The sequence below is a fragment of the Rhea pennata genome, chromosome 5, assembly GCF_028389875.1.
Source record: "Rhea pennata isolate bPtePen1 chromosome 5, bPtePen1.pri, whole genome shotgun sequence".
In the NCBI taxonomy this organism is placed as follows: domain Eukaryota; kingdom Metazoa; phylum Chordata; class Aves; order Rheiformes; family Rheidae; genus Rhea; species Rhea pennata.
This window is the reverse complement of record NC_084667.1, coordinates 3,286,775-3,314,242: the sequence shown is the minus strand read 5'-3', so window position 1 is coordinate 3,314,242 and position 27,468 is coordinate 3,286,775. Positions and strand designations below refer to the sequence as shown.

The following is a 27,468-nucleotide window of genomic DNA, read 5'->3' as shown; positions in this document are numbered from 1 at the left end:
AGTCTTGTCTAATATTTCTTCTCTTCAACGACTATCATCACATTAGTCTTTTCACTTGTGCTCTTGGAGAAGAGGTGGCACATCAGTGCATATTACCTTGCAGGCATGGGGGAAAATGAGTTGCTTTGGATATGCAGAGACATGGGATGCTTGAGAAAAAACAAAATGACTAACCAACAGCAATGGTTATGGCAGATAAGGTAACTATTGCTACAGAGGTTGAAGTCTATAGGGAAGCTCAGTGGTTTCTAACTGCCCGAAAATACAATTTGTATAACATGTCCTTCCAGACTGCAGAGAGTGACTAGATCTGGATCTTTTGGCCCAGAGAAATGCTACTGCCTGGCAATACAATCTTAATGTCTCACTGGAGCAATGTCATGGCACATCACCGGGATGCACAGCGCTATTAAAACCTGAGCCAAACTTAAAAACTCAGCCAGTGCTACACAAACTGGCTGAGAGTTTGTACACCCTCAGAGAGTTTCTCCGTGATATTGCCGCTGCCTCTCGCAGGCCGTGACCACGTATTTCATGACTCCTGCAATCCCTGCCAGACTTCCCTGCGCACATGTGTGTCCTCCAGTGAAGCTAGCAGTTGCAGGTATGAAGGCAAAGGCTCGGACAGCTTGCTCCCGCAAGTGCCGCTCCTGTTCAGCACGCCACATGCAGCGCAATTCGTGGCAATTAGCAAACAACTAGAAAAATACTCAATTTGCTATGCAAACCCATGAAACCTATCCCAGCGCTGCACAAATTGCAGCACGTCTTTAAAACCCCTTCTCACGTCCGCTCTTACTGGCTGCTGCCTGCTCTAAGGGACTAAATTAAGTCTAATTTAATTTAGAATATGTCACGCGATATGAAAGTTTGGGGGCGGCAGTGCAGGGCCCAGCCTGCAAGGCCCAGCCCCCCCCCACTCTACTACCAGCCGGGGACGCCCCCCATAGATATCCCCACGCTCCCCCAAGGAGCCTTTCAGTAAAAAGCAGTCCCGAGGGTGCCCCGGGAACGGGGAGGGCGAGCGGAAAAGCCGCAGCCCCACCACTCGCCCCAGCACCCCATGGCGGCTTCCTCCCCCCCACCCCGCAACGCAGCCGGCGGACTACAACTCCCAAGGTGCCTCGCGCTCCGGCCAACCTAGCCTGGCGACGCGGCGGCAGAGCCCGCCCCCCGGCCGCGGCTCGCCCAATGGGAGGGGGCGGAGGGCGCGCCGGGCGGGGTAGGTTGCGCCCGCCGGGTGCGGGGGAGGGGCCGGCAGCGGCGGCGGCGGCGGGAAGGGGAGTCCCGGCGCTCGGCGGCGGGGACGATGCCGGTCCATTCCCGGGAGAAGAAGGAGAACAACCACGATGAGATGGAGGTGGACTACGGGGAGAACGAGGGCAGCAGCTCGGAGGAGGAGGAGACCGAGAGCTCCTCGGTGTCCGAGGAAGGGGACAGCTCAGGTAGCGCGGCCGCCCGCGGGGGAAGCCCCCGGGCCCGGAGCGGGCCGCGGCCGTTGCCGCAGCCGCCGGCGCCTCCGCGCTGAGGGCAGAGCGGCCTGTGGCCGGCCCCTGCTCGGGCCGCCGGGGCCGCGGAGGGAGGCGGGCGGGCGGGGAGGGAGGTGCCGGCCGCTGCGGGGCGCGGCGCTCGCCCTAGGCCCACCCCCGGCGGGCGGTGTGCGCGGAGCCCGCCCGCCCCCCGCCCCGGGCTGGTGTAAAACACCTTGGCGACTCGGCGCAGAGCCGTGAGCTTCAGCGGGACCGGCTCCCTCTCCCTTGAGGCCTCCCTTTGAAGGAAGGGGCACTGGGAGCCGTGCCAGTACCGCCTGCCGCCCCTGCCCAGCGTTCGTGCCTCTGCGCTGCTCAAACCGCCTCCTTCTCTTTCTTACAAGTTTTCCAACTTCATCTGGGCTGTAGGCACGGCTTGATGTTAGTGTGTGGAATCCAGGCTTTAAAAGCACTGCCTTTTCTCCGTTTTCTCTGTGCTGGAAGAAAGTTATTATCTGTTCTGGTGTCCCTTACAGTTCTAAGAGCTGAGTTATAAGATGGCCTGATGGAGTACTGATGAGCGAATGCATACGCTGCTAGTCTGAGATCACGAGGGCTCCCTGGGTAGCGACAGGTCTGTGCAGGATCTTTGTCACTTGAAATGGTTGAAAAACACGGAGAATCTCTGGTCCTGAGGCGTGTTTTTGGTAGTTTAGTCTGCCGTGATCCTGTCCCATGCTTGTATGTGCACTCTGAGTTGTGTGTGTGCCAGGCTTGGTGCTGTGGAAGGGGTCTAAAACATAAATTAGACTAGTTAGCTGTGAAATCACATTTTTTGCTATTTATATGGACCAGCGATTGTTGTACCTAAGTGTGTTTAAAATTCTCAGTGTACAGTTAAATCCTTAATTATTTGATGTTGTAAGATCTGGGATATCTTGGATGAAAAGCCCTATGGCTCCCATATCCACATGACTTCAGTTTCTGGGAACCCCCATATCCATATGACTTCAGTTTCTGGGAACCCCCATGGGCTAACAGAGGATGATCATGCTCTGGGCTCTGCATGAGCTAACATGGTGCTGGAGCACTTTGAGTGTGGTACAGAGACAGCCAAGCTGGCTCCACAGAAGTAGCAAGGACTCAGTCATTGCTGGGGAAGTGCAGCTGCTGTACTGGGAGGGAGTATAGTTGTGCCCTCAGGCCTGGCTCCGAGTTAACGCTCATGCTGGAAAAGAGGTGTTCTTCCAGTAGAGGCCTTGGTTAATCTGTTAATCTAGGTAATCTGCCCACAGTTCATACAGAGTTTTATGTTTTTGGGGTTTGTTTTTCTTACTCATCCACCCAATTCCTCATTCCCTACCCCTGTTTCCCCCCACCCCCAGTCCTTTGAGCTGGAAAAATTGCTGGTTGAACTCCATTTTATAGCATAGGGTCCTGGTCCATGGCTGTTCACACAAATCAAATTGCAGGCTGCTATAGTCCTGCCTCTCCTCCCTACTCATCCTTCCTGGTACATCATACTTTCCTGTCCTCTTTTGTTGCACTATCTCCAGTGCTTCTTGGGGCTTTGCATGCTAAACTACCAGAAAAATAACCCATACGAGAAGATAAATAGTTTTCTTCCAATGTATTATGTGAAAATGACTCAGTAAATCAGTGTGTTACTGTGGGAGGAACTAGGGACTTTGTAAACTAACGCATGTTTAGATTGGCTTCTGTGGTAAGAATATATAAATACCTCCGATTTAAGTGAGTCAGCCTGACATCTACACTTTTTCTTGAATTTGGGACTAATGACTTGCATGGGTTTTGATAAGAGGTCTTCTGGAACAGCGATTTCTTAAATTGTAGGTGTTCCCTTTTCTGAAGGAGTATTTTGGTTCTCTGAATGTGATAGAGTGCAAGAAACCTCTTCAAGCAGTGAACTGTGGACCACATCCAGGTGTAGTCTTGCAAAAACAAGCAAAATTATTATAAGCACAATTTTATTGGTGTCTATATAAGCAAATAAGTTGGGAAAATAAAAACAGGTAAGTAGTTCAAAGTGGATAGTTCTGAGGGCCATACATTTCCAAAGTATTTAGAGTTTCATGTCAGATTATGTAGCCTGGTACTCTGAACCAAAGATGCTTCTTTGGAAGCTGCCTCAAGGACAGACAGGTCATTGTTTCAGAACCTTTTGTTCTCCATAGGTATTTGAGCACATTTGACAGGTATCTGCAATGAAGCTTTAGGGTTAATTTGATAGGGAAAGAATTTGGTGTGTGTTTACCAAAAGTGCTGTAAAATAACCCAGTGCATGCAAAGCTGGGCCAATCTTCAAAACTGCTATGGCTCTATACTGAAGCATGAGTGTGGGCATAGCATTTGTAAACAGTTGGGCCCTTACCTTATTTCTGCCAAAATGATCCAGTTTAAGCATTTTTTGTGGGTCTTGTTTTTAAACTGTCTCAGGGTGCTTTGGTGAAACTCATGCAGTATCCATGTGTGCTGGTGGTTATGCTAGAAGAAAGGCAAGCTTGAGTGAGGGTATTGAGACAAACAGCTGCAGGTGAGGTAATCATATCTTAAACTAGAAAAAGCACATCTGCTTATGTCCTTGTTTGCACAACAGCCTGCTCTGTTTCTTTCAGATGTGACTTAATAAAAAATGGATACTTTCAACGTGGATTTTATCCATGGGATAAAAAGACGATACTGTATTTTGAGTAAGAAGTTCACAGAGACAGCTCGCCCCTTCTGAATGCAACTATTTTTCAAGAAGTACCTCTGTATGTACTTCAAGAGTGAAATTTGTCAAGTCTTTCAAGGGAAAACATACAGAGTGTAAAGGGGGAATACAAGCTTAAAATGTTTATTACGCAGTGACTGGGTGGGACACAACATGGTAAAGGACTCCTGGATGAGATCTTAAGAGCTGCATTGTGGTGATAATCCCTGCTAATCAGCCTATTTTAGACTTTCAGTTTGTGTTGTAGTTAGATGTTGTCTGGGAGTGCCTGTTTTTAGATTGGTCAGAATAAGAAATGAAAAATATCTTTTGCTGTGTGAGAGAGGGAGATTGGTATGAGAGAAGTAAACTTTTCTCTTCTTCAATTCCCTGGCTCTAATGAAGAGAGAATTGGTTTCTGAGTTCCAGCCACTGATTTTGATATGGGTTCATTTTTTTTTTAAACTTGATGTTACTCTTTTAATTTTGCAAATTAATATTCTAAAAGGCAAATTTTGAAGTTTGTGTGCCCACAGTTTGGTTGATTTTTATTGAAGGCAAATAATTGTGTTGTCTTGGAATTGTCTTGGTTTCTTCTGGCACTGCAGGGAGGAAGGAGAAACTCTTATTTTAAGTGAATATAATCTATGAATGGTTCTTTAAAACAAAACAAGAAACCTTCCATATAATTTCTACAGCATTCTACCAAGAAATGCTTTCAAGGAGAAACTTAAATAGCAATGACTACAGGAAGTTACATACTTGTCTTAATGTCGTGACAAATATGAACATATCCCATGGAACCAACTTGCTTCTACAGTTTTAAAAAATAAGCAAAGTAAGAAATATGTCTTAATTAAATTCAATAAGAAAGACCAAAAAAAAAAAAAAATCCTACAAAATCTCTTCTTAAATCTATCATTTGCTTTATTTACTTTTAACTTTTTTTTTTTTTTCAGTAGGTGCCTGAGAGTAAATGATGCAGTTAGAAAACTGGCATAACTCACCCTTGAGAACTGGTGCTATTTCTATCTTGTTTCTTTTGATAATATATATTTAGTATATGGATTTTATAGACTAGGGTGTGGAATAACCTTTTTGGTATGAGTAAAACCACAACTTATGCTGACCATCCCAGATGAGGATTTGGACATTTTGTGGAACACTTATATGTAGGCCACCGCTTATAGAAAAGCTATTTTAGGCGCTGTTACATTTTTAAGAACTATTTCTTTCTTTCTTGCCTTTAAACCAGGCTGCCCTAGTTACTCTGAGTGGGACTACTTGGATATAGCAGGAGAAGGTGTTTCTTTTTTTTTTTTTTCTTTTTAATATTGCTGCAAATACTTTGTGCAGTGTGAAACTTCATGGGACCTCTGAAATGTTGAGACAGTCTGGGCCTAATAGCTAGTGTTTTAATATAAAATGAGGAATACTTACTCTCTAGTGATGGAAAGCCATGAGATTTGATCTTAAAATCTCTCACTCTTTCAGGACTGTGTGTTTTCCAATTTGTATGCTGTTTAAATAGGCTTTCTGGAAGTAGTAGTGGGGAATGGTCTATTAAAGATATTTCCTGTCTCTGAAAATCTTTATAGTTTTATGAATCTTATTGAAATTGATTAATAGAATAAAGGTGAAACAATTGAAGGTCAATTTAGCATGTGAATTGCCATTTAGCATCCGTTACAGGTAGAATGTAGCCTTCCAAGTAGAAAGTCATTTTTTTGAATGTATACAAAGCTGAGAGGAAATGAGAGCTGTGTTTTATTTCAGTATCTACAAGGGCAGACTGAGTTCTCAGATACAATTACATTATCGTTTTCTTATAACAGAAAATAAAAAGTCTCTTCCTCCCACAGGGGTGTTGCATTGACCTCCAAAAGGGTTAAAGTTCTAATCTGTTTTCTTTGATTTGTCATCCCTAGGCATACACAAGCAATAAAATTCGTGTTCGTTTAAGACAAAACTTCTGAAGGAGTTACTTTAGAGCCCTGTGTGTAGCTGGGAACGTATGGGATGTATTACAGCTTGAGAATAATGTGGGAGAACTATCTAGATCCCAGTTCTCATTGCTGTCTGGCTTCATGAGAAGGTTCCTTCAAAATTTAGAGAAGCTTTATTTTTATAGCATGTAAATGATTTAGACAACTTACAAAGTTGTATGACTGCCCCATTCCTTAAATCTGGCCAAGTTGAAAGTTGCCCAATCAATTCTGGCTTCAGTATTACTTTGGACAGCCAAATAAAATTTAGCTCTTTAATCAGATTTTCAGCCTTATTCTGGGGTTTCAGAGTCTGCTATATTTTTGAAAACTATATTTTAAATACTATCTTTTTAACAGCCTAATATTTTCTTTCCCTTGCCCCTCCCAGTGCACTAAGCATTAAACCTTTTTTTTGTCTCTTAAGTTTTGACTAAAGTTTTGTCTCTAAATTTGTGCTCTCTGCTTTCAAATGCTACAGGCTGTTCCGTATTTTAAAACTTTGTAAAGGCTGTCTTTATTTTTTTTTCTACTGACTACTGTGATGAACTGCAAGTCTTTGACTTGGACTCCTAGGTACAATAGCAGTACAGATAAATACTACTCCACTGTCTGTAAGGTCTCGTATCCAAGCAGAGAGATCTAATGTGTTTCTTTTCCTTTTAAAAGCTTGTGATAGTTTCAATAAAAGTAAGTTTGTAGTAAACTTCTTGCATCAAGAAGTTTGAGAAGAAGATCTGAGTTAATCAGGTCCTCCAAGGCAGGGAGTTGATATGTGGGCCCTGAAGCTATTCCTTTTTTAAATTGCTGTGGCAAATTGCCGTACTCTTTTGCAAACCAGTGAGGATGAAGACTTGAATGCTGCTTTTTGTAGTTGGTGTAAGAGCAGTGTAAAGCTGTTCAAACCGAGGCAGCAGCAGAGGAGCTCTGGAGGAGCTCAGAGTTGTTTGTGGTCTGGAAGAGTGAATCCAGACCATATCTACTTGGTTCCAGACTCCTTTTTTCCTTTCTGCCAGGATCTGCAGTTTTTCCTGGCAGAGTAACTGCTTAGTCAGATGCAGCCACCTGAGGACAGCCCCTCCTCTCCTAAGTGCCCTCCTTGCACCAGGCCAGCCCCAGCTCCTTCCTGCTTGCGTGGCTCTGCGGTGTAACTTTTTGGCTTGTTAAAGTCAGCCAAGAATACTTGAGGCTTGAGGAATAAGTTCTGGCTTGAGCATGTGGCCTGATGTCATCGGCAGCACTGCAGCCATGAGAATGACATTCATCCTGTGTAGAGGAGAGACTGATGAAGGATCTAGCCGTATAAAAATGAAATGTTTCACTGCTGCCTTTGCATGCTACTGTCACGAGATTCAAGAGTTTAGGGCTTTTCATATGTGTAGTTCTTACAGCTTGCTTTTCTGCATCCCATCTCTTCCTGGTAGATGGTTAGTTGTACTGTGACCATCGAGAGCTGCATAGTTAGTTTTTCCTGCAGATCTTGCTGCTCTGAAGCAGTTTTGGGGCAGCTCTAGATTCTGAATACAGCTTAACACTCTCGCTTCCCTCCTTTTTACAGTATCAAAAGGGCAAGATTAGCAGACGATAGGTGGGAAAGAGGAGAATTTTGTAGCTTAGTTTTAGTCTTTATTGTGGAGGACTGTTTTTAGTGAAGCACTGGGTACATTGATAGCTTGTAAACTGGCATCTCTTGATGATAGGAACAGAATTTTCGTGTTAAACTTTAATTCTTTTTCATGCTTGCTGCACTGCAGCAGAAAATGCATGTCTCCGACATTCAGCAGTTTCCTCTTCCATCGTATGCTGACTGCTTGCTATACGCATCTCTTGAGATATCTTTCCTTTAGTCCTTTCAAGGGATGCTTTGGTAAATCTAAGAAAGAGCAGTGTTGAGATTGACTATGGAGAACAATGAAGCAAGAAATTCTTCGTTTTGGGGGACTCCCTTCCAACTTTTAACTTACCTAATTCATCATGGAAGGAAGAAAAATGGCAAATAATGCTTTCTTTGACAAAAGAAAACTAAAGTTAAAGTTTTAATTCAACTTTCTGAAACAGTTGCTTGAAGGTGAATGTGTACTGCTACTTCTTACTACAAATATGACTTTTCTGTTTCCTAACCTAAGAAAAAGCTATGGAGGAAATGATTGTTGCTTAGTAACATCAAATGTCTATGTGACAATTGGCAAAAATATTGCCCAAAAAGTAGATATTTATTGAATTTTGAAACATGTATCGTATACTTCCGTTTGTTAGCTAAACCTAAAAAAATTCAGGACCATAAAATTAAAACAAACTTTAGAAGAACTTGTGTTAGTTGCTCTTGCTGCTTGATGGCATATAAAATAATATTTCTGAAAACTTTTAGACTTTGCAGATTTTGCTATTAAGAACTGTATTATTAAAAATGCAACCATTAAATGGTCATTAAGATGAAATTCGGATATTTCAACATGAATATTTCAGCTTCAAAGAACTGTCACAATTGAATAGGATGAAACCTAAGCATTACATTTCTTTGTAATGGATATTAATACAGCTAAACCATGAATTATTTGTGACAAATACAACATTTGAACTGTGATTACTTTCCAAAGATTGCTTTTGCTCCTACTAACTCAGAGTACACTTGACTTTTCAATGACATCTAATAATGTCTCATGATTAGTGCTGCCTTTTGTCTGATATGCTCTTCAATGTTTAATTTTTGTTTCACACGCTCTTCAGGTACACTTTGCATTATCAGTCATGAAATTTAATTAATGACCTTGTTCTCTGTTTTGAGGAAGATGGATTTTTGTTTATAGGGGTTTTTCTAGAATTAAACCTTACTTGTCATTTGGTAGGCAAATGATTTCTAATAATCTGCTGTGAGCTAATTTTTTCTGGCATTCTAAAAGCTAAGATTTTATTAGCTAGCTTGATTTTTCTTTATTTTTCCCTTTTGGATACTCTATTTATGGCTAATTCAGACCTCAAATTCACTAGAAGCAGTTTATTTGGTTATATTGTTCCAAGTGAATTGAACTCTCTCTCCTCTCCTCCCCCCCCCTCCTTTTTTTTTTTTTTTTTTTTTTTTTTTAGAAATGGATGATGAGGACTGTGAAAGAAGAAGAATGGAGTGTTTAGATGAAATGTCCAATCTTGAAAAGCAATTTACGGACCTTAAAGACCAGTAAGTATTTTACTGTTTTAAGTGCCTCATTTGAGGATCCATTTTGTCAGAATATTGTGTGCAAGGGGTAAGGGTTTTGTCATATTTATTGATGCTATTATTAGTGAAAAATAATCTTTAGTAGTTCTAAAATGATTTGCTTGCAGTTGCTTCGGAGTGCTTTTTCTGCTTTGGGGCTCTGACAGGAATGAATGTAATTTTTATTGTTTTGCTGTAAGAATAGTTCTGAAGCCTTGCTTCAAGTAGGTCTGCGTGCATCAATATATGTGAATTTTTTCTGTATAGTTCATAGCTTAGCTATGTACCTTAAGTTTAAAAAAAAAAAAAAAAAAGTGTCGCTGGCCCAAAGCAGTGTAAACTGTATAAATGGATAAGATCTGCTGTGTTCTTGAGCATATACCAACTGTATTATATGTGTTACCTTAATGCTACAACTTCTGATATAGAGTACGTGGTAAAAATGAATACAGGATGATCGGATTATGTTAATGATTCTCCCATATAACATTTTATCTAAGTCATCAGTTGTAAAGAATGGAGCTTTATTGTGATTGACATGCATGTAATAGATACTGAATTAAATTTTTCAAAAATCAAGCAAATCTCTTCACATTGGCAGTAAATACCAGCTTTCATAGAAAGAATGGATATCAAGTAAAATGTAAGTATCTAACATCTCCATTTCCATTTGGTAAGAATAGGAGATGTCAGTTACAACTCATCCCAGGACAGTTGTGATAGTATGTATGTGGGTTTACACCGCAATGAGGGTAGCTTCAGTAAAAGCCTCCCTGTCTTTTCCTTAGATTGGAAGCAAACATGTGAATGTAGGAATTTCTAACCACAAAACATCTGCCTTTCCCCTACCATGGCAAAAGTGTCATTGTTCTTACGCATTTTAACATCCGCTCTTGTCCTCTTTCTTGTTGATTTACTGCCTGCTCCATGTTACACCTATTAGCCATATAAATTTTTCTTCACCCTTAGAGATGGAGATGCATTTCATTTTATCTCTACTTTCTACACTTCTTACTGGTTGCACGTATTTTCCAGAAAGGCTTAATAGACATGAGGAATATTTTTCAAAAGTAAAATATATATTGGAAAATGCAAACGGTAACAAATCTTAAATTTCTTTGCTTCACTGGGTGTGCTATAGCATTAATAAATAGATGCAGAATAGTTCTGTTAAAAATATCTTGTCTAATTTCTTTGCTTTTTTATTTTATTTTATTTTAAGACTTTACAAAGAAAGATTAAGCCAAGTGGATGCAAAACTACAAGAGGTCATAGCTGGAAAAGCACCTGAGTACTTAGAACCATTGGCAGCTTTGCAAGAAAATATGCAAATCCGAACAAAGGTGGCAGGTGGGCATGTAAAACGAGTGTTTCTGTTTTAATGATCTATGATTTGTTATGCATTTGTAAGTGTTTGTTTGTTTCCCTCCTCTCCCCTCAAATAGTTAAAGGAGTGGGGTTTTTGTTTGTTTGTTTCCCTCCTCTCCCCTCAAATAGTTAAAGGAGTGGGTTTTTTTTTAAAGGTAGAGATAGTGTGACATGCTTTTATTTTTTAACGTAACTATTTTCCAATTCAAAATACTTTGTTGCTTATGTCTTTGCATGAGTTACCTGAAAACATCACACCAAAAATATGGCATACTTGTGTTTCATTTAATGTCTGACTGTCTTTGCTTAGTTGGTGCAAAATTGCTGAATTAAGAACAGTGATCACTGTAGTTAGTTAGAAAATTTGAGATTAGATCTGCAGCTCTTTGTCACAGGTGAAATGAAGAGATGTGTAGATGTCATCTCATGAAGTGCCTGCCAGTTCATTCTTGTCATCTTAGATGCTTATGTTTTTCCTGCTCTTCTTTTTCTTTGCTATTCCTCTGTTCCCATCTTCTTGTCCCAGTCTTGAGAAGGAAGAAAACTCTTGTCAGTGGCAGATTTTATCTAAGTTGTGTTTTAATTATTGAAGCTTTTATCTTAGTAGAAGAAGCAGACAACTTTTTTATTCTTCTGGGACATAACAATATAGTTTTATGGAATGGTAGTATTCAAGGTAGACAAAGTTCTGTACTCCTCTGTTGTAAAGTCTTTTCAAGTCGTAGTTTGACTCTTTTTGCAGTAATTCAGCTGTCTAGAGGTTACCTAACACAGGCTGTCAAAGAGCTGAAGGCAGACAGTCATGATCTGTCTAGCCAGAAAAGCCACGCCAATGTCCTTTCTAAGAGATCCATCAGAAGCAGAATGCCACCAAACTAGAAGACGACAAGCCTGCTTATACTTTGCGTAATACTGGTGCTACTTCAGTGCTGCTCAGTATCTCTTCCTTGGTGCTTTTGCCTTCAGGCTGTGAAAGGAATTAAAGTCTTTAGGTCTATCACATTTTCCCTCGTCTTCCCCATATAGCTTTCCCTACTTTGGCGGGGGACTCAGAATTTCTGAGTTTTAATATTGTTACCCAAAATTTACTTCACACTTTTTCAATCCTTGTTAGTCTTCTCAGGCTTCACAGAGCGTTCTCAGAAGATTTGACATGAAAACAACCCTAATCTAGGTTTTTGATTTTTCAGTTTTAAATTTGTCTGTCAGTACTTTCATGTAGAGTGTGGAGAGTTAGACTATTTGAAATTCTCCTGATTCAAAACTTTGACAGCAGTGAAGATCCACGCTCTAATGTATAACAGAGCCGAGGGTAAATGCTACAAGTTTCCTTGAAGCTGAGGTTAAAAATCAGATTTGTCCCCCCCCCCCCCCCCCCAATCAACTTAGTTGGGTACAGAAAAATATTCAGGAGAGACTTGGATAATGAAATCAAGAAAATGCAGGACGGGCTTGTTGGCTCTTACTGTGTGAAGGCCTTGACAGAACTGGGTAGTAGAGGGCTTGAGTCCCAGCAAGTAACCACTGAGGACCCTCTTCGGCCTTGAAGATGGTGAGAGAAAAATAAATTTAGCTGAACTATGAATGTAATTGCCTTTGTGACAGAAGAACAGATGACTGGCTTTTCTGTCCTTCAGGTCAGTGAGCACTATTAGCACAGAATGTGGATCTTTACTATTTCAGCAAGTCAGGGATTTTTTTTCTTTCTTCTGGAGGTGTTCATACCCACACTGCTTGATTTCAGGGAAATATGCAGTGATTATAAATTGGTAGACTTGGATATGTCAGTCAGACTGGGATGCTGAAGTAATGATGGTGGTGGGGAACTGTAATGTGCTGATGAAAGAAAACAGCACTTTAAATTCTTCATCAAAAGTGACTTCATACAAGAAAGATGCTTGACTTAATACTTTGTGGTTTGTTTTTCAGAGGAACTGCCTATAACAATATTGTTGCTCTGGTCTTGTATTCATTTATAGTTAGCTGAACTATTAAGGAAAGTTGTTTTTGCTGAGTGCTTTCTCGTTACTAGGCAGCACCAGTGTGTGTAAAGTTAACTCGTGAAGATGGTATTCTGGAACAATTTGCATATTTTGTACCTTAAAAGAATTAAATCATGTTGTATTTGCGCTTGCCACATATTACTTTTCCAGGTCTTGTTCAGACTTTTTTCAGCTATCAGCTTGGTGGATACATTTTCAGGGATGTATAAGAAATGGTTCTAATATTCAGAAGTAGTAGCTTTTGTTTCACAAGAAAGATATTGCTAAGTATGGAGCAGAATCTTGTTCATCGATAAGATTTATTAGGGTGGAGATTTGTGACAGAAGCCTTATTCCATTATATTAATTTGTACAAGGACATTCTTCTATTCTATTTTTTTTTAGCTCTTTAAAAAACCCAAAACATTATTTAGAACACTGAATAGAAAATAAAGATGCTGTTGAGCACTTTGTATTTGAAAACTGAGAATATCCAGGATAAACTGAGGATATCCAGGATAATGTGGTCAGAAATATGAAATAGACCTATTTTGCAAGGTCACATGACAGCTGATAAAATATGTAGACTCAGGGTGGGGAGGCCATAAATAGCATTTATTGTCTTCAGATCTTCAGATTTAAGAGCTTACTTTTTTAGAGCTATTTTTATTCTTTAGAATAGCCAGCCACTATAAGTGCTTAATAAATATTTGCATTTTCAAGTATATACATATTTTGAGACTTGCAGGCAATCTTAAAAGGGAATTCTGAAGTCAGATATTAGCTACTAATAATATACTAGTAATATTGCTGTAATTTGTCTGATTACAGGTATCTATAGAGAGCTTTGTCTGGAATCTGTGAAGAACAAGTATGAATGTGAAATTCAAGCCTCTCGACAGCACTGTGAGGTAGTGCCAGCTACTTTAAATTGATAGCTGATCTCATCTATCTTCTATTATGTCAAACTTTCAAAGTTCAGTGTATGTTTTTTTGATATTGCTATTATTTGCTATTTTAATGCAATTGTCTTCTGATATTTCACTCCACTAAAGAAATTGTTCAAAGCATGTCAAAATTAGCTTTATATTAGAGTGGCTTTGCATATAAGTATAGCTAAAGTTTCTTAGTTGTCATTGACAGGATCTTATTAGAGGTTAAATTTTACCTGGCAACTATTGTTATATAATTTTATAGAACAGTAACTAAAATGGCTACCAGAATTTTAGCAAAATACACCTTGCATTTTCGCAGAGGAAAAAAGAAGTCTTACTTTTTATGACGTCTTGGACAGCTAGTGATATAATTGTCATTTCAAAAGCAGTTACTGGAAAAATAGATTTTTCTTCTTGAATATAAACCTTTCTGTTTAAGTATCTGGATACTGGGTACTCTAGTACAAATACATGTATCTCTCTCTGATCTGGTAACATAGCTACTGAGATCCTGAAATTTGCAATATAGTCCTCCTCAGCTCCCCATTACCATTGCTTAAATGTATTTTCTTCTGAGTGGTTAATTGTATGACTGAAGTCCAGGGCTCCTACTATTGCAATGAAACATGGATATACACGAATTCTTTTAAAAAAAAAAACCCTTCAATTTTGTTGATACCTTGTGAAAGCATGAGGTCTAATGAAGGGTCACATGTTGCTTCTTACGTTAAGGGACTGAAAAATCTGCAAAAAGAGGTCTTTGGCATTTAAATGAACTTTACAACGTAACTGTCAAATGCATTTCCTACTTATGTTTCAGTAAATGTACGAGCTAATGAAAGAGTAAGTAATTCTACTTCCTAGAGGCTCACAACCCAGCTTTATTCCAAATCACTGGTTTAGAGTTTGGAGGTTTTAGGTGCTGTTTTTGAAAAGATAACTGGTCTGTGCAGGTAGTGTGTAACTGTTATCAGTTCTATATGGAGGACTGTAAATGAGAGCAGTTGTAACACAAAGCTCATTTTCTCATTTTGAAACAGAGATGGAAGAGAGGTTAGAATATGTTAAATGCTGTAGAAAGTTCATATGTGGGTGCATTTCCATTTGTCTTTTTAGATATAAGATGCTAATGATACACCTGACATCGAAGGCATTATCAGAAATCTTCCTTTAAAAGGGTTAATGAACTAACTTTTCTAAAAACTGCAGTAAGAATGTTTTTCACAGCTTTAAGTAGACATTTTTGCTTTCACAGCTACCTAGATTATTTTATGCGTGCAATAAAGTATTTCTATAGTGAGGAGGTATTTTTAAGCTCTTTAGAAATATGCTAATAATAAATACTGTAGTAATTAGATGAGTGCCCCACAAAATACTACAATTTTATTATTGGAGGTAGCTTAAAAATGAATTTTAATGAAAAAGTTAGCTTTTTTGATCTTTAAAGAAACATGGAGTCCCCATAAGGAAAATATTGTATTTGTGTTAAAAGATGAACAGTTATTCTGGAGATGTAACTGTACAAAGTATGCAGTTAGCTATTTTTGCTATTCATAGCTGAAAAATGTAACCATATTTTTATACAAAGTGAATGCACTGTCTTTAAGAGTCTAGGATCTTATGCTGAAAAAATGGATAGAAGGATATATCATACATTTTATTGCTTGTGAAAACTCTACCTAAATCTATTTCTCCTTCTGATATGTCATACCATGTTACATACATTTGGATGATGGAACTTATTCACAAAAAATGCAATACATAACTTTTTTGTTTTCTTTTCTTTGAAGAGTGAAAAGCTTCTGTTGTATGATACTGTACAAAGTGAACTGGAGGAGAAGATTCGAAGACTTGAAGAAGACCGGCATAGCATTGACATTACCTCAGGTGGATAGAAACTGAAAAATTTTGTTTTAATCTTCTGGTAGCTACTGATTACTTGAATGTGCAGTTAGTATGTCAGAGGAGTTGCAGATTATCCAGTAGAATGCTGTTCAGAACTAGTCTGTAGATTTTATAGGACTGAATTTAAGCTTAAAAAAACTTAAAAGCTTAAAAAGACTTTAAAAACTTAAAACTTTGGTGTAGTAATTGTCATCATCCCTTGTATGTTAGGAGAATATTAATCTGGGACTGCAGAATCATTCAGTACATTCCTTCTGGCAAGAAACACCACCTCGCCAGAAAATTTTGTATCTTCAATTTTTAGATAATGTTTTTGCTGTAAAAGAGCTGTATGTACAGATGTTTCTGATTCATAGCACATACTTATTACTGTCTTTTTCAGAATTGTGGAATGATGAACTACAGTCCAGGAAGAAAAGGAAGGATCCATTTAGTCCAGATAAAAAGAAACCTGTTGTTGTGTCAGATATCCTTTTACTGCACTCATTGTTCTTTCTAGTAGTGTTTCACTTTTTATAGCTATTCTTGCTACGTATGTCATTAATAACAATAAGAAGTGATAATGAATTCCCCAAACTGTGCTGTTTTTGTTTTTTTCTGGAAGACAGAAGTTAATCTAATTCAGATGAAAGAAACCTAGATGACACATTCTATTCTGAAAATAGAAATTAGGATTCTCCTTTTTAACTACTAGTGTCACTCTCTAGAGTATTTATAAAATGTTTTTTCTCCAGCTTTTCAAGAAATAGAGGTGATTTGGCTCATATTTTGGGTATTTGCTATCACTTTTTCAATATGGTAAATTGGGAAGGAGGCTCTAAATTAAACACTCTGTGTACTAAGGAAGGCAAGGTGTGTGATGAAGGATGTGTCTTGAAGCATGCTTAGTCCAGCTATTTTCATGGAAGACAAGCAGTCTGGGAGAAGAGGTTCAGAACAGAGAGATTTAGATTTCTATTGAAAGATAGGAAAAGATTTATTTTTTTTTTTATATATATATATATATATATATATACACATACATACATATGCATATATATACACACACACACGTACTTTTTTTTCTTTTGTGAACTCACAAAAGAATGGTAATGCTCAGACAAAAAGGTCTTCTGAAGATGAATCAATAAGCAGTAACTTCTGGTTACTAGAGTCTGATTTTATTAACGGACTAAATTTGATGGAAGATGTACTCTTAGTGTAATGGGCATTGTCAAATTCAATCAGGTACAAGGAAAAAGCAGAAAAAATAGATACTATGTTTGCAAAAAAACCTTGATTTGTGTAAGTTCTCCTGTGTGGCTTAGCTTTTCATACCAGGATAGCTTTACTGGATTTATTACTTCAGAATAATTCTGTAGCCTTGAAACCCACTTCAGTTGCAAGTTCTAATTCCAAGAATTGGGACTATTGGTGTTTCGGAGTAGAATAAGTATGGTATTTAAAATATTGCATTGATAACTTCTTCATAGCTGGTGAGGAACGTACAGTACAGTTGAAACTTTTTAAGGTGTCACCCTGAAGATAGAGTATAATACCTAGGAGACAGTATTATCTTTCTCCAGAGAAAGAAGGACTTGTCTTTACAGCCTGAGCATTCTTCTCTTCTCTCTGCCCTCCCCTCTTTTTTATAGCATAGAGATGTGATGGTTCAGAAGCTGCCTGAATCCTGGAGATTGCCTAAAAGTGTCCAGTTCCGAAATACTGATGTTATAAGGCCATACTGATATTAGAAAGGCCATTTTTATTGCTAAGCTTTTCCCCAAAATCCTGTTACTTTGACAAGATTACCTCACTAATGGGGAGGTGAAAATGGGAAGGAAAAGATATATATAACAAAAGATCACCTTTTTTTTTTTCCTAACACACTCACTTTTACACTTTCTAGTATATCTTTTTATATGTGTCCTGATTTATGTTTTGACTGGGACACTCTGAATCAGGATGGCTGATTTACTGGAACACATCCCAGGCATGCTTTATTCAAATAATAAATAATGATTGTTTTAAAATTAGGATATGTCATAAATGCAGTTAAGTGGAGGTATTTTTTAACTAGTGCTCAGAGTTAAGTATTATATATCAATGCAGATGTAAGTGTCTGCTTAGTTTCTCAACTCTTGGTAATTTCACTGTCAAGTTGTGTGAAAGTGTACCTTTAGCTCTCAGTCATCCTGCTTGTTGGGAAGTCAAGATAAATAGCATCAAATTACGTGAATTATGAACTACTTTTCTGTTTTAGAGTAAACTTTCAAACAGAAAATAATATATTAATATACTGTTAGATCTAAAAACTCAGTAACTTTAGGCAACTTATGACTGAAAAATCCTTTGTCATGAAGAAATTAATTTTTTGCTGCCTATGACTTAAATTATTTTGAACTAGTTGGTTTATGCAGATCTGTGTAAAGCAAATAGCTAGATATCTTACGTGACTTGATTTGTAATTCTTCCTATTTTGAGGAAAGCATGTTTGGAAATAGCTAAACATGCTTAATTTTAACTTTCCTTTCTTGAAGCTCTCATGGCCTCAACTCCCTTTTTTAAATTGTTTTTATGCGATGAATTGAGAAACAAAAATTGAGGAGTGTTTTAGTGGTATAGCTATCCTATATATAGTTTTGTTTTGAAATGCATGTATTGGTTTAATAGATGATTTGTACTTTAGAGCTGATAGTTCAAGGAAGGGGCTTTGGCTTAACTTTACACTACTGATTTTTATGCATTTGATGTTCAGATGTGGTGCTTCTAAGAAATATGATGCAGAATACTGTGAAAATGGTGTTTATATAAAGCTGATACTGGTGTAGTTGCAAATTTGCAGTGACAAATTGAAATTGCAATGAATTTGAATTCTGACTTGCAATATTGTAGATAGAATGCTTTTGTTACCATCAGGGATGGAGTGGCTACGTTGTATTTGTTAATTTAGTATCCCTAAGTTGAGTTCCAATAGTATAAACATATATGTATGTATTTCTTATCCCTTCTAACTTTTCAAGTATACACAGATCTGCCTTTTTTCTTTCCTCTTGAGCTTCTGCCTCCTGTAGGTATTCCTTGTACGAAAGATTGGCAGAATAGAGCTATTAATATTTTCTACAGTTTTTTATCATCTCTGTTTAAAAGAGAATCCCTTAACTTTTCAACGCCCCTATATAGTTTATATGTTGCAAGACCTTGATATACTCGAAGACTGGACAACGATAAGGAAGGTAAGGTAAAAGGGTTAATGCCAGTGGCTTTGGTAGCTTGGGGTGTTTTTTTTTGTTTTTTGTTTGCGGTTTTGTCCAGTCCTCCTGCCTCTACAAACACGTAAATGTGCTTCTGATACAATCAACACTCTAAATAGCTGACCATTGCAGAAATAAAAATCTAATGATTCCTGTTCAAGCTATGTTGTTGTTACCTGTTCCAATTCGGCCCAAATCACAGACAGGAAACTGATGAAGGGGTGGGAGAAGTTATACTTAAAACAGGTAATCCATAATTTTCCATGATAAACTGATCCTAAGGCCTGTGTCAAGCCTGTCACAAGTCTGCATAGTCTGAAGTAGTTGGGTAGAGACTCTTCAGCAGTTAAATAGCATTTTGTTTTAAATTAAAATTTTTGAATATGGTATGGTGTGCTTTCTCATAGTAAATCGTTTATTTTATCAAGATTACTATATTATGTCCTCTCATGCCATTTTCTTGATATGCTAAAGTTTTGGCTGCAAGTTTCTTGGCTTATAAGAGAATCAGGGTTTACAGGAAGAGAAGTTTGCTTGACCAACTGAAAAAAATAACTAACAATATGATACAGATCTGATGAAGGGACTGTGAACTGAAAAGTTAGTCTGTCTTGTGTAACCAAATGCTATTCTTGCCTTGCTTGACCAGAAAGTTTCCTCTTTTACTGTAGCAAAAATCAGTGCCTCTCAACTTTGTGTGAAATGTGAAACTTGCTGGGGAATCGTTTTAGCCTCTTTGCATCCTGCTTTTATGTTTGTAAATATTTCCTAAACAGAAAGTAAAATGTGATGCCTACATGAGAACTTGTCTGACTGTCTTCTCTGCTGAGGGCATCAGAGGAGCAGACAAAGTATCTTTGCCTTAGATTTCTTAGCTGTTGTGTGGCATGATTTAAAACAGCAACAAACATGGAGAATCTATTGGGATTTTGCCTTTTGTGAATTTATTTAAAAGAAATGGATATTTGATCTTAGAAGTGTATTTTTTTTTTGTTTTCCTACTCAGTATTAAGTGTGATCCACAGTTCAAATGAGAATTTTTGAGCTTAAGAGTATAATTTATGAATCCAAACAGTAGGTTTTTCTTTGTATTTCGGAAACAGAATTAGTCAGTTCTTAGCCTGACATTTTGGAATGTAAAAGCAGGTATCTTGAGCTACACTGCAACAGAACTAGACCAGATATTCATAATAGAACTTGGCAGTTAAAAGAAAAAAAGACTAGGTATGCTGACTAACTTTTCTTCTTTTGTGTTTCAAGGCAATGGCTACACTGGGGCCGCACAGAGTAAAACCAGAACGTAAGTGAACATTGGTTTCACAAAGCAGAACTTGCCTGTGCCACGGTGCAAACTGCACCTAGACAGATAACGTTTGTTTTAGCCCGGTATACTGTTAGAGGGTGGGGTGGGATAACCATATGATCTGGCTTTCTTTCTTTGGTACTCAGACTTGTAGCTGGTTGCTGATGATGTTTATTTGTCAGTAGGTGACAGATTATGTATTCCACGCGAATTGTGGAAAATTATCAATAAAAATATAGGCTTTAAAAAGTGTGTTGCACTGGTTATGTTAGTATGCTCTGCTTACTGCATATAAACATATGTTTATACAGTGTGGGTCAGACAACTGAAAACATCTAGATCTTAGAGGAACTTTTGAAAAGCTGCGTTCAGTGCAAGCTACAACTCTGAAAAGGCAAAGTTATGGGAAAGAGTGGTAGCTGATACTTGGCACTGAGGTAATTACTTGAATGTCATGAATAAAAAGGAAGAGGGAGAGAAGGCAAGCATACGGTGCATTTCTTTTAATGATGCATTACTACTTGCATGTTGTGGTGAATGACTCAGTGTCCTGATAAAAAGTTTTGGGGATCTGCTATTTGAAGGTTTGTCTATGTCACTGCTTCTGAAAACTCACATTGTAGATATTAGAACATTGTAGGGAAGATGCTTGATACCTGAGAATGGAAATATAACTTAAATATAGCTGATGGGGAATAAACACATCTTGCTTCTAATGTTCTGGTATATTGAGTTAATTGTTAAAGGCTACTTTTGACAATAAAAGTTGTTTATGCTGTATGTGAACAACTTACTGAAAGTGTTTTTATAAACCTAACTGATCAAGTCAATATTAAGTGGCTTTTATTGATTGTTTTAGCACCTGTCAAATTGGAAAAGCATCTACACAGTGCTAGGTCTGAAGAAGGAAGACTCTATTATGATGGAGAGTGGTACGGACGTGGACAGACAATATGCATTGATAAGAAAGATGAATGTCCTACAAGGTAAAGATTATTCAGTTCATGCATTTCTGTACAGTGATGTTAAGCAAAAAATAACATGATGGAGACTGAAGAATAAGGCTTATTTGAAAATACTGCCACATCAGTAACTTAAGTTCACCTTGGAAAATAGGCATTATCAAAACAGAAGGTTGAGTGCTGGACTTCAAGAGAGGCCAGTAAAGGTTGGATCTCATTGAAGGTAACAAAATGTTTGTCAGGTCAGGATCTCTCTTAAGGATTTAAGTTTCCAGAGCTCTTACTAGTTTCTGAATAACCTTTGGTTGGTTGGTTTGTTTATTTTTAGCATTTTGGGATTTTGTTGCCCTGAGAAATTGGGCTGCTGGCCATCTTGAAAATATTTAATTGTGGAAAAATACTTCCTACTGTTAAAGATAAACTTTGTTTTCTGTTCATTGATACTCAGAAATAAAGCAGTTGGAAACTTTTTTTTCCTTTCTTTTACAGCATTTACTTCTCTTTACAAAGTTTCTTTCCAGGAGTGTTATATTTATAACAGTGCAAAATATAGTTGAATGTGTATATCTCAGTGTATTTTCTCTCTGTATATTGCCAAATTAAAAAGCTGGATATATAAATACATTTACTTCCAACTACTGATTTAAGTGTATCAGGGAAATGCATGTCTTCTATCAAATGGGGCAAATCAGTCAAAGAGCAGAGTGTTGATTAAATATGAATCACTACCCAGGTAGAGCCGAGTGTGTGGTGTTCCCCCCCCCCCCCCCAATGAAAATTAACATGAATTAGAGAACGTTAACTTCATCTGGCAGTAGTTTACTATAAAGCTGTCTGTCTTTTCTTCCTTGTGTATGATGTGGTGAAACAGATTCTGTTTGAGTAGTTTCAGTGTTGTTCAGGGATGAAACAAAAAAGGTCTGTTAGTAGAGCATATATTTATATTTTTGAAACAAAGAAATTCTGAAGTAGTTTTGCAGAATATAGCAGTGGTGCTGTGCCAAAAAAAAAAAAAAAAAAAAAAAAAAAAAAAAAAAAAGAAAATTTCTAGCCTGGATAAATTGTACTGGAAATACAGTGCTTGTCCTTGTTTTCAGCTTTAGCACTGTCTAAGTTCCATCTATTTTCAGTTTTCAATTACAATTTATATCCTTAAAACTGGTTCTGTGAGGGAAATTGGTGTGCCTAGAGCCTTTTTTGTTGTAAACTCTACTCAGCTGAATCATTCCTATAGGGAATACTTCTTTGAATCCAGTTATTCAGGTTTTGCCTTTTTTTTCTTTTTTTCTTGCTCTGGGTATAGTTGCTCACAACCGAGTGTGTATATTTTACAGCTTTGTTTCTGCTATAAATTTTAGGTTTTAGTCTGTTTAACTCTTTTCCAGATACCACGGGAAATTATTTAAATTGGAAGTATGTTTTCAAACAGATCTGCTTCTTAATGTGGGTAATCTTTAAGAAAAGAAGGGTGGCTATGGTGGTTCTAACAAGTTAAAGCATTTGTAGATGTTGTAATATAGATGCTTCCTTGTAGGAAGAGAGGAAGTGGTTGGATGAAGACTTCTTAAGTACCTTACTAAAGATAAGTGAAGATGCACAGTTATTAAAGAACTCTGTTAAAACTATACTTAAAACAGTCTGTATCTCTTGAGCCTGGCATTTACAGTTAATGCATATTTTCATTTACTGTTCAGAAATGCAGCTGCTGTTTTGAGGTTAGGTTTTAGTTTATAAGGTCCATGATTTTGTTTCTAAAATCTTTTTTTTTTCTCCCCCTCCCTTCTTCCATCCCCTGCCCCCCTTCTTCCCTTACATCCTGTAGTGCCATAATAACAACAATTAACCATGACGAAGTTTGGTTTAAAAGACCGGATGGAAGCAAGTCCAAGCTGTATATTTCTCAGCTACAGAAAGGAAAATATTCAATAAAACATAATCACAACTGACCATTTCTAACCAGATATGAAACAAATGGTATTGCCATGCTTGATGTGCCATGGGGTGAAAGTTGTATTTAATAGCGTTTTGTGTCCCCATAAATTTTCGGCAGTATCGGATGTGTATTTGTAGTGCTGTACGTAATCTTCATATGGATGGCCTTCAGAAACCCAAGGATCATGTTGACAGATGCTTTACCTCTAAATTGGGTCCAGTGCCTAAGATATGAAGTCTGCTCTGCAAGTATAACAGCTCAGAACTTCTCATTAAAAGTCGTATTTGTAAAATGAAAGGGGAAAAATAAAGAGGAATTTTTATCAGAGATGATCAGTTTGCATGAAAAAAGCGATAACCACAATTTCCAGCAACTTGTTTTGTTTTCAGTTCAGTGAACATGTCATGCTTCTCATGTGGATGTAAATTTAGGCTGTTCAGCTGTTGCTTTTGAATAGTTTGCAATGTGCATAAGCATCCTGCCACCGCCAGTGGACTGATTTATTAAAACAATTGCCCTGGGCAGTTCTGCTAGTACTGACTGTGTGTCATATTTTGTAAGGTTTATTGTTTTGCTTGTAATGAGACAAAGCCAGTGTTTTAAGGTATGTTTTTTGAGAAGGACTTTTGCAGTTCAGGACCCTAGCCTAGAGTAAATAAACCATTGGTGAATTTTCTTTTTTTTCTTTTTTTCCTCCTTTCCCAGATTGCTAGCAGAAACTCATGCATAAAGTAGATAGTGTTGCTCCAACCTGTGTTATATGTGGCCCACAAAGGATGACTGCTGGGGTATTTATGTAAATAAATATTGTTGCATGCTGTCCTTGTTTTGTCCACAGTTCTATGAAATATTATAAATCTTCTCAAAATGAAAATATATCCCCAGAAATTGTATATCTGGGCAAATTTACACTGACTTGTTCACCAAACATTATTTTCCAAATTTGTGTAACTTATTTCATCTTAGAATTATTTCATGAATCTTAGAAAGCTGTACTTCCTTCCTGTTTAAGCCACGGAGAAAAATCCTAAATCCTTAACATTACTGTGATGTGCTTGGGTCATCTAGAATGATAGGTGGGATTGCTGAAGAATTATTAACCTGTTGGTTATGTGCACTTTAATCTCCAGTTATGATGGCTCTGCTTGGAGAAAGAAAGCATCCATTTGCTTTAAATGATCACAGCAAATAAGTATTTTTATTGTAACATAGAAATGTTTATTCCTATATTATTTGTCTCTTTTAGTGCAAGGTGATAACTACTTTCCAAATGCCAAATGTCTGAAATAATACTTCGGTTTCTGCCGAGTGATGCTTTTCTACAAATGTATGACATTACTAATCAAATGTACATAAAGTATCAATTGACATGTTGGCTTTTAACAATATTAACTGTATGTATACAGTTGTTTGATAAACTTTTTGTAATAAAATATTCGTATTTTTTAACTTAGTGTATAAATAAATGATCTGTGGTAGTGGACATCTTGTATGTTGCTTTGCTCTTTGGGTTTCTGGTCTTCCTGGAGGTGCTATTGTACTTTTATCCTAAAGAGAAGAATATTTAAGGAAGCCAAAATCTTTTAAATGACTCTTGACTTTTTTCTTTCGAATTTTGAGTCTTTGTATATTGTATTTTTTTTTAGTTTTTTGAATTTTTTTTCTTTCAGAAGCTTTATGGAAGCATTAATCTGCACTGATGTTCGTAAAGCAAGCTTAGTGCTGTCAGGAATGCCTGTGCTCTAGAATAGAAGGTACAAAAAAGTTTGTGCTAAACAAAATAATATGTAGTCTCTTCATTAGTCTTGGTATACAAGGTCTCAGTGTTGTGTTTTTTTTTTTCTTCTCTTCTCCCTGTACTCCCTTCTACTGGTGTAATGAGAGCATACCACTATGCGTCTACGTGTTCAGTAATCCTGATGATGCCAAAGAGTTAGTGTAGGCAAACATGAACCTCAAATACTGGAAAAACATTTACTGTTTTCTTTTGGCTAGGCTGATTATTCTGCTTCATTTCTTGTGACAAACCAGTCCTGTTTTATCCCGGAAGATAATACTTTTTTCTTCCTCCAGTCACCAGATTCAATTCTATGCCACTAAAAACAACTACAGAAAAAAAATCTGCAGCAGTTGAGTCAAATTCTTAAGTACCCAATTTTAGACAAAAATGTTAAGACAATAGTTCAAGTATTGACTGAAAGTAATTCTAGTTTTCCTGTTTGTTTTAAAGACCTGAATCAAATTCTGAATTTGTCTGGTACAAAAAATGCCAGTTCTGCCTGTGCTGCTGATTTGATTTATTTATTTATTTATTTATTTAACTTTATCTAAATGGGTAGTATTCAAAGACTAATTGATTTGGGTCAGTCATGCTGTGTAATTTTCTTGCATGCTTTGTCAATCATAGAATATGTAGTGAGCATAGCATGCATAAATATGATAGATGAATGGCCAGCGTGGTTATAGGTGAGACTTGGTGTTCAGCAATTACTTATTGATGTTTTAAATTTAGAAGCTGACTTTCTCTATCTCAGAAGTAATAAGACTTATCGAAGTGCGTAGCTGAGTCTGTTAAAGAGCAGTGGCGTTCCTTGAAGCATTTTCATTGCTTGTATTTTGGGCACCCTGGGGATGCTAACCTGTTCAGGGGTTTACCCGTTTCCTCACCTGCCTGCTGTATACTCCACTAGCGGCGGCTGTGTATTCCTAAGGCTGTTTCTAGTCGGATCGCTTTGGACACAGAACTCCTGCTTTATGCAGCTATGCAGTCTGACTGGTTACTGGATGTGAGTACGGTTTCTTCATTCTGAACAAAAATTCGTATTAACAGGATAAGTAACAAGCAAAATGTTATGCATTAGTAATCAAACGGCTGGGATCTAGCTGTTCCGTTACTAAAATTCAAAGGAACTGAGGTATGGCTTTTTCTTGTTTACACATAATCACTTCTGCATATGTGACTGAAAAGGTATGAGAGGTTATTTTCTTAGATGCTAATTGGTTAATTTTATGTTCATGTGCAAACCATATGTTTATTTCATCCTGTACCTCTATAATACTTGAACACTTTAATTGTTTTTTCTCCCTGTCATAAAATATCAGAAGTGTCTTGGATAGATTTTAATGCTTTGAAGTATAAACATTGTTACCCTGTTACCCATCTGTTTTATCTTTTGCGCTGCTACAGTAATGCTTTTTAAGCCTCAAAATTGTTGCTTTCACCTACAAATAGAGTTAAGATATATAAAGAAGTGAAAGGAAAAAAGATGTCAGGCATAGTGTTTATACTTTGAGATACTGTATATGGAAAAAAAGTACAGAATAGGCATTAAGTTTAAAAAAAAAATGTATAGATATAGAAAAGACTTCTATGTTTATGTTCCAGAGGAGGTGTAGTTTGTTCTTGCCAGCAGCATAGGGCAAGCTGGTCTGCTCATCTTTTCCATAATGGAAATACGTAGCATATGTAGTTGAAATGCAATTGATTTAACCTGACAATACTTACTCCTTACGTATCATATGAAATTTAGCTTAGATGTCTTGTAACAACAAGCCATTAAACTTTTAAAACATTGAGATGTTGGCACTTTGTCTCACTGATTTGTTCTCAGCAGTATAAAAATCACCTATTTGTAGCCCATGGAATATCTTGTTTTAAATTTGTAAACCAAGGCCTACCTGACTAGCTCAGCACCCCCATCAAGTGGCAGATGATGATGAAGCCCTAAAATTTTCACTCAGTTTTAGAATCTATGATGTCTGCACAGAAGTTGAGGCTAGCCACAGAACAGATGTGTTCTGAAACTATTTTTAAATAGTTTGATCAATTTTTCATGTCTTTCTGTTGTGACTAGTTATTCATTAGTCTTTAATATTAAACAAATCTTACTTGATTCAGTTTGGGATAACATAATTTTAGAAAGAAAGAAATTGTTGTCATTAAAAAAAAATGCGTAGAATGTTTCTGTTGAGTGGTTGAAGTGCAGCATACACTTAGAAAAATGTTAGATACCAGGACCCTGATTCACAACTATAGTTTTCATGATACTAGCACAAAGAGTGATTAAAACTTTTTATCTCTCATTCAACACATCATTACTGTTAGTAAAAATAAGAACATCTTGGCAGGATTTAAGAAGAAAATTTCATGCAGACTTTGGTGTCAGGGAAGGCAAACTAAGCAGGAGTCGGCACGGAGGTAAGTTTGGCTCTGAACGGGCATGCGTGTTAAGGGTTTTCCTGTCCTTCAGGACACACGAGGACTGGAGTTGGTAAGCTATTATTTTTATTTCCATTGTTGACAGTGTTAGTGCTTGTCATAAGGTCTTTTAGATTTAAAATAACTTTAAATCCCGTTTTCAATCACATCAGTATAAAAAGGATGAGATACCGTAGGCGATGGCAGTGCTGTCCTGTGAAGTGCATTCGGTGGAACCTCCCGTTGCTCTTTGCATGTTGCTGTTCGTTTAATGAAGTCTGGTTTTGAT

At 37.5% G+C, this 27,468-nt stretch overlaps 1 protein-coding gene across 1 annotated transcript; it reads left to right on the top strand.

Moving 5' to 3' along the window:
- The first annotated feature begins 1,255 nt into the window (after positions 1 to 1,255).
- On the top strand, positions 1,256 to 24,442 carry BRMS1L (BRMS1 like transcriptional repressor). The gene is made up of 10 exons (XM_062576426.1): positions 1,256 to 1,445; positions 9,252 to 9,342; positions 10,583 to 10,710; positions 13,542 to 13,621; positions 15,436 to 15,532; positions 15,933 to 16,016; positions 18,701 to 18,765; positions 20,044 to 20,083; positions 20,946 to 21,072; positions 22,871 to 24,442. Exons 1-10 carry the CDS (start codon positions 1,310 to 1,312, stop codon positions 22,992 to 22,994), a joined length of 972 nt encoding a protein of 323 aa, XP_062432410.1. The 5' UTR covers positions 1,256 to 1,309; the 3' UTR covers positions 22,995 to 24,442.
- Positions 24,443 to 27,468: the final 3,026 nt, after the last annotated feature.

Coding starts and splice junctions, on each gene's coding strand:
- BRMS1L (XM_062576426.1), top strand. CDS start 1,310: ATGCCGGTCCATTCCCGGGAGAAGAAGGAGAACAACCACGATGAGATG. Junction 9,343..10,582: donor TTTACGGACCTTAAAGACCA/GTAAGTATTTTA, acceptor TTTTATTTTAAG/ACTTTACAAAGAAAGATTAA. Junction 15,533..15,932: donor TAGCATTGACATTACCTCAG/GTGGATAGAAAC, acceptor TGTCTTTTTCAG/AATTGTGGAATGATGAACTA.